Source organism: Cibotium barometz, chromosome 17 (genome assembly GCF_041138505.1).
Source record: "Cibotium barometz isolate CiBa-2024 chromosome 17, ASM4113850v1, whole genome shotgun sequence".
Classification (NCBI taxonomy): domain Eukaryota; kingdom Viridiplantae; phylum Streptophyta; class Polypodiopsida; order Cyatheales; family Cibotiaceae; genus Cibotium; species Cibotium barometz.
Genome location: NC_141062.1, coordinates 44,208,548 through 44,215,938, shown reverse-complemented (window position 1 = coordinate 44,215,938; position 7,391 = coordinate 44,208,548). Strand labels below are relative to the sequence as shown.

Sequence of the window (7,391 nt, the reverse complement as noted above, 5' to 3'; positions counted from 1 at the left end):
AGGGTGGGTCCTTTGAGAAATCATGATAGTGTGAGTAAGCTTCCCTCCTACATTTAATGCCAATTAGAAAAAGAGAAGAATCGCCTACGAGGGCCTACCTTTGTTGACTAGAGAGAGATTGTGTGTGTGATTGAATGAAAGTCTTGATATTCCACTTGACATTTTTCAACGAGCGTAGAAACAAAAAACAAAAAACCATTATTTAGTCTTGCCTTCAGGAGAGGCAAGTCAAGAAAGCACATTCCCTTGGTCTCATTCACGTAGGTGGAAATAGCTTTGCAAAAGTCACTAAGAAATTTTATCTGGATTACCTATGATCATTGGTAGCTCACCAACTACCTAGCTTCTTCAGTATGCAAGTGACCTAGCATTGATGTGATACGAACTTAGTAACGCTAAAGATTTGTGTGTGCACATGTGTGGGGTATCCTATGAATGATGTGTAGGGCCGGAGAAAGATATGGGTGTTCTAAAAATGAAAGAGGAGGAAGGGGAGGCCTAAGAGGGAGAATCCCCCATGGGGGGACAATTTTATCCATTCCCTTAATGCATAGAGTGCATATGAGTTCTTTGCATCATCATGATGTAAGGAATTGTTATATAGCGACATCCACTTTTTTGCATGGGCCCTGTCAACACACACGTGCCACCCATGTTGGCAAGCCTAGAGTCTAGACTTCTCAACACACACGCGCCACCCAAATCACTGTTTGGACACGGCTGATGTAAATGGCCAATACGTTTGTGCAATGTATGTGGATACCGCGTTCATAGTGTCCGTATAGCACGGGTAGAGCTGGCAATGCGTTGATCAGATTTGACCCTTCACCGTAGATAGGCGCCGCTCAGTCTTCGCCACAGGTTAACACAGGAGAGAATCGGCGCTATACACACTACATAACTTTACCCTCACGGCCAAGTCTGCCACTTCGCTCTGCCCACTTCATTTGTCAATACAAGCGCTCATTCAGCCGTAGGCAGGAAGAGTACCCCCCTCCTCCATCATTCAGCCGATCTGCCATCGCTTACAAGGGTTTTCGCCTCCGCTTGGGGGGTTGTGAACACCCAAATTGCCAATTGCTGTCATCCCTGCCATTGAATTGCTCCTCCAAGCTCGACTTTGATGGGGAATTGCGTTGGTACCCCAGTTAAAGCCGATAGCCCTTTCTCCAGTAGCGTCAATGATCTTAGCGCAGGTGAGTAAGCTGAATGCAGTAGGGTTATGTTGCCTTAATTTTCGTTTAATTATCGTGGACCTTGCTGTTCCGACTCAGGTGAGTAGACTAATTCCATAAATCTGGACGACTGCTAATTCTATGCGTCTGGGCGATGCGCTAATTGAATGTGATCAGATCATGTCGATTCTTTGCTAGGATGTTGGGACATCATTGCCGAATTTTGTGCTCGTAATGGGATCTTTCATGATTCGTGAACGTCTGCATGGCTGAAGCTTCGTCAGGGCCCATTTAGGCGCGTTGTGGCATCACGAACCCAGCTGAGGCTTTGTCCGGCTCGATACTGCCATGTTGTGGCAGCATATCATGAGCCTGGCAGCAGAAGCTTCGTCCGGGCCTAGTTTGCCATGCCGCAGCAACGTCAGCCCGGCTGTAGCTTCGTCCCGGCCCATTTTCCATGCCCCGGACCAAAGCCCCGTCCGGCGTCATTTTGCCGTGTTGCGGCCGCATGAGTCCCGCCCAGCCAAGCTCTGTCCTGGGCCGTAACTCATTTTGCCGTGTTGCAGCAGCATGAACCTGCCTCAAGCACCGTCCGGACTCCGGACCCATTTTGCTGGCTACGGCAGCATATTGAGCAGCTTCGTTCGAGCTCACTTTGCAGTGCTGTGGCCCTCCTGGGCCACCTTGTGTTCCTGTGGCGGGCGGCCGGCGGCCTCGGAGCGGCTACCATGGAGTCCTCCTGAGGCGAAGACCAAAAGAAGCCGAAACTTGCCGAGACAACGAAGAAGTACCCACAACTTGAGGGCGCTGCCGGAGGAACAAGGACGGGCTAGAGATGGCGGAGAAGAGAGGAAAGGGAGGGGCGGAGGGTGCAGAAAGGAAAAGAAAAGAAAAGAAAGAAAGAAGAAGAAGAAGCAGAAGGAAAGAATGAAAAAAAAAAAAAAGGAAAAAGGAAAAGCAAAAGAAAAGAAAAAACGGCGCCCTGATTTCTTACCATTTAGGTTTATCTAACTTGTGAAAATAGACGACATGTATTAATTTGTAACAAAGCTCATTCCTCATTGGTACACTAACGTATGAACATGTATTTCCCATGTTACTTGTGTCTCATGTTGATTTTTTTTTTAAAAGGTGCCTAGAATGTTTTTCTTCTTCTTTTTGTTAATGCCTAGAGTTATTTTTTGTTTTTGTTTTTTGAAGTGCCGGTAGAGTGATTTTTTTCGTGAGGTTTTCCAAAATTTTGAGGAGGCCTTTACGGTGAACTTAGCATTGGTGTTGAACATCGTATATTTCATTAAAAGAAAATCAAAATAAAGTTGCTTTCTTCTTTTTACGTTAAGCGCTGTGAGCACTGATATGTTAATGGTGCAGCGACATCATCAAAGAAGAGCAGCAGCTTTCTTGCGGAAAGCAGCCGTGGAAGCACGGAGGCATCGGCGGCAAACAGCGGAGACGTACTTGCGCCAACCACCTCTCCAACAGGGAGCAACTTGCATGCATTCTCCTACAGCGATTTGAAGGCGGCTACACGGAATTTTCGACCCGACAGTCTACTAGGCGAGGGAGGTTTCGGCCGTGTGTTCAAAGGACACATCGATGAGCACACCTTCATGCCCACGCGACCCGGCCAAGGTCTCGTGATAGCAGTCAAGAAGCTTAATCTAGACGGGCTTCAAGGGCACAAAGAGTGGCTGGTACGTTTGTGCTTTAGCTTGGTAGCATGGTAGCATGCCCTTAGTATTACCAGATATATGATTGGTATGTGCTTCTTAGTGTAGGCTGAGCTCTACTTTCTCGGTGCACTTCATCATCCCAATCTCGTGAAGCTCATCGGTTACTGTGCTGAGGAAGATCACCGGCTACTCGTCTACGAGTTCATGTCGCGCGGAAGCTTAGAAAATCATCTCTTCCGGAGTGAGTGATCTCTACCTTTCCACCCTTTCCAAAGCCTTTCCATACGTGTGTATCTTACTCTTTTGATGGTCTTTGACAACATCCCACAAGTCGATTTTTTTACCAGATTTTAGCTTTTTAGAGCTTCAATTGTTGATGTCTCATCATTTAGTCACATTGCCAAAAATTGTATGCTTGAGTGCTCATGCTCCCACATGGCCGGCCATGACGACTCTGCTTGGTTGCTGGTGGGTGCCCCATTTTTAGAAAGGGCTCTAGATTACTTCCAATCCGTGCTGAAATTTGCAACATTTGTGACTTTCAACGGGCATCATTACCCGAGTCCAAAGCTTCATAGGAAGCCTACTTTTAAAATTTGGCTTTTAAAGAAAGCTACCCTAACTGAATTTTTGTGAGTACAATGGGTTTCAGATCAAAGCTTGGGTACTTTCAAGGCCTTCAATTTTGTCCAAGGCAGAGTTGCAAATTTCAGGCATGCTGCTGATAGCCCTTCCTTGGGAAATAGGCTCCCAATTGACCATTCCCTTCGTTACCTGGACATGTATAATGCAGTGCTGAAATTTGAAGCCTTCAGAGGGCATCAAAGCCCTTCAAAGCTTCTAGAGAAGGCCTGGTAGAAAAAGAAGGCCACTATTTTGAAATTTTCTTTAAATTTTACACATAAACATATATATTTTGAAGGTCAACTTAGGTTACAGCCTTCAAACTGAAGGTCAGGATATAGGCCTTCAAATTTCAGGCCTTGTGTAATGCTTTGTTCTTATGATGACTTATGTCAGAGGGAAGTCACCATCAAGCATTGTCATGGGCGACCCGAGTAAAGATCGCGATTGATGCGGCACGAGGTCTAGCTTTCCTACACGATGCTCCAGTCATTTACAGAGACTTCAAGCCCTCGAATATCTTACTTGACACAGTAAGTGCTCTCATGGTTGTTTGGATTATCCATCCATTGTTTTGGTCTCATTAAGCGGATTGAAGTTTTCAGAATATTCATTGTGTTTTGATTCTGGATAAGTATCAAGTTCCTTGATTTGTTTTGTTTTTTTTTGGGGTATCTGTGGCACTATGGGCTGGCTGTTGGGTTACCAAAAAGGTGCCCTCCCTAAAGGTTGACGTTTGCCATTCTCAGTGCTCACACATGCACATTGGCAAATTAGAGGGTTTAGATTTATCATCTGGATTGTTATTTGCACTTCTCAGTGCTCACACATGCACATTCTCAGTGCTCACACATGCACATTGGCAAATTAGAGGGTTTAGATTTATCATCTGGATTGTTATTTGCACTTCTCTAAAGGTTGGTCTAAGAGGCTTTGGATTAATCATCAGGCATTGTCTTGTGAACTTGCAGCAATTCAATGTCAAGCTCTCGGACTTTGGCCTTGCAAAGGACGGACCTAGGGGGGATATGACGCACGTGTCCACACGGGTCATGGGAACTTACGGCTACGCGGCGCCTGAATACGTTGCAACAGGTCACCTTTGTTGCAGACTTCCTGTCATCTTTAATGCAATTGCGAGCCCAGATGTGGGTGGTCTTAGACTGACGGGTGGTTTTGTATGGGTGGTTTCGTATGTGTGCGGGGTACCTGCAGGGCGGTTGACGGGTGGTTTTGTATGCGTGTGCTCTTCTTAGAAAGCACGTCTGACGGGTGGTTTTGTATGTGTGTGTGTGTGCGCGCGCTCGGTACATGCAGGGCGTTTGACGGCCAAAAGTGATGTCTACAGCTTCGGAGTTGTCCTGCTAGAGATACTCACTGGCCGCAGAGCCGTGGACAAGAACCGTCCGGGCGGCGAGCAAAACCTGGTTGAATGGGCCGAACCTTATTTGAATGACAAACGCAAGTCGTTGCGCATTGTGGATCAGAGGCTTGATGGCCAATACTCACTAAAAGGAGCTCAGAAAGCAGCTAGCGTGGCTCATCATTGTCTAAAGCCAGATGCAAAGATCAGACCCACCATGAAACAGGTTGTAGACTCTCTTGAACCCCTACTCCATGCCAAGGAACTATCCAAGCATGGCCAGAGCAACTTAAATCAACATGGTGAGTCCCGCAGCAGCAAGCCGGAGGCTAGACATGGCGTTCAGCAGCGTAATGTCAATAACGGCGTCAGCTATCCGTCTCCCAAGGATGGGTTTTGCAGGCAAGGCAACGGAGTCTCTCCATATCAATCGCCCAAAATGGGTGGATTTGCAGGAGGAAAACAATGAAGCCCTGGGCAGCAACACGTCAAGTAGGTGACGTTAATGCTGCCCTAGTAACGTGTTTAATCTAATTGACCTTGAGATTTATGATGCTGCTTGAGGCTCTGAGTTTATCTACAGCTAAACCTCGAAGATCAGGCAATGGAATGGCTCCGAGTATAGCTAGTTTCATACTAAATAGTCAAGCCAAGGCTTTCTAGGATGGTCAGGTTTTGCCCATTAGAGCATAGAGTAACTTACCATATTTGAAACAGATAGAGGAAAAGGGTGCGTCTCGGAATTGTAGTTTTGAGGCTGTATGTATAAATTAAAAACCAAATGGATTTACATGTTTTTCCGAAACCTTTATCTACATCTTTGCATTGTGTCTTTGGTTGGTTAGCATGATGGTTGATAAGGTGTCGAAGTTCTTTCTTTTTTTTAATCAATAAACCAGCAAAAAAACCTCAATAAGATATGAAACTGTAAATGTTTTGTATAATCAGATGTCGGGGTAAGATATTTTGAAGGTGTCGGAGTTCTAATAGCAATGTCCCGCTAGACTTGTGCTTGCTTAAAATATCTTCAATGTTTGGATAAGTGCTAGAAAGAAGGTACCCTTAAGTAAATCTCTTGTTTTGCTAAGGAAGCTAACCAATACCAAGAGACAGATTTTGAAAAAGCTATAATTGGGCCCTCCTTTATAAAGTTCAATAAGCTCAATAATACTTTGCGGGACTCAGTTCTAAGTAGAAGAGCTAAGGTTTGATGCTTGATATACGTGAGACTAATGTGGACATTGTAAGGAAGCTAGGGATGGCCCACTTAGGCTAGATGAGTATAATCTATTCTATTATGCACGGGCCCACTCTCTCTCACATCTAGCTCCTCTAAAACCATCTCCTCTCCTTGTCCTCTGAACACATGGTGGGTCACTCGGGTTTCAATGCCTTTATGGAACAATGATAATTTACCCGAAGCTTGTTCAAAGGTTATTCTATTACACATACGTCACTCTCTAGTATCTCCTCTAAACTAGAGATACTAGAGATACTAGTATCTCTAGTATCTCATCTAAACTCCTCTAAAACTATCTCCTCCTCTAAACACAAGGCAAAGGTGTACACAAAGGGGTAGACTATACACGAGTGGGGCAGTGCCGCATTGTACGAGTGCAAAACTAGTGTATGTTATAGTCAGCTCCAAGGTTTCTCTCGAAAGTTCAAAATAATCTTGAAGATATATTCCTTTTAAGGAATTTAGTGTTCTTTTTGCAGAATTTGACGGTTTTTTTAATGAATCTTGAAGATATGTTCCTTTTAAGGAATTTAGTGTTATTTTTACAGAATTTGACGGGTTTTTTTATGAAACAAGGGTAAAAAAGGTTCAAAATAGAAAAAATGAGCAAAAACGTTCAAAATGCTTGTCAAGCTTGGTGGGTTCACTTCCAAGCGATCTTGGGTTTCAATGTCCTTTTTGGGACGATGATAATATACCAAAGGTTGTTCAAACGTTATTCCCCTACCACATATCACTCTCTCATGTATCTCTAAAATCCTCTAAAAGCGTCTCCTCCTCTAAAACCGTCTCCTCTCCTCCTCCTCCTGAGCACGTGGTAGGGGTGTACAAAGGAGCAGACTGTGCACAAGTGGGGGCAATGTTGCAGCAACAAGTGGGGGCAATGTTGCAGCAATGCGCAGGTGCAGAACTAGTGTATGTTATAGATAACTCGATTAAGATTGATCTCAAAGTTCAAAATAATCTTAAAGATGTGTTCTTTTTAAGGAATTTATTGCTTTTTTATAGTTTTTGAGAATTTGATGGGTTTTTTTTACATGAAACAAGGGTAAAATAAAGAAATCATAAAAGCCCAAAACCAGTGGAAGAAATGTAAAAATGTTCACAATAGAAAAAATGGGCAAAAACGTTCCAAATGCCTAGTGTCAAAAAATCAAGCCTGGTGGGTTCATTCCCAAGCCATTTTGGGTTGCAATGTCCTTCTTGGGAAGATGATAATTTAACAAAGGTTGTTTAAAGATTATTCTATTATGCATAGGTTTTCACCCTACCATGTATTGCTCTCTCTAGGATCTCCTATAAACTCCTCTAAAACC

General features: G+C 44.2%; 1 protein-coding gene across 1 annotated transcript; it reads left to right on the top strand.

Annotated features, from left to right (window-relative positions):
- Positions 1-818: 818 nt before the first annotated feature.
- On the top strand, positions 819-5,640 carry LOC147630045 (putative serine/threonine-protein kinase PBL11). Its single transcript, XM_086811657.1, has 6 exons — positions 819-1,196; positions 2,547-2,869; positions 2,954-3,089; positions 3,869-4,005; positions 4,444-4,567; positions 4,790-5,640. The coding sequence occupies exons 1-6, from the start codon at positions 1,124-1,126 to the stop codon at positions 5,302-5,304; spliced, it is 1,308 nt and encodes a 435-aa protein (XP_086667783.1). The 5' UTR covers positions 819-1,123; the 3' UTR covers positions 5,305-5,640.
- The last annotated feature ends 1,751 nt before the right edge of the window (positions 5,641-7,391 follow it).

Bases quoted from the DNA above. Each gene is read 5' to 3' on its own strand.
- LOC147630045 (XM_086811657.1), top strand. From the start codon at position 1,124: ATGGGGAATTGCGTTGGTACCCCAGTTAAAGCCGATAGCCCTTTCTCC. The intron at 2,870-2,953 runs GTACGTTTGTGC...TTCTTAGTGTAG, and splicing joins AAGGGCACAAAGAGTGGCTG to GCTGAGCTCTACTTTCTCGG. The intron at 3,090-3,868 runs GTGAGTGATCTC...GACTTATGTCAG, and splicing joins AGAAAATCATCTCTTCCGGA to AGGGAAGTCACCATCAAGCA.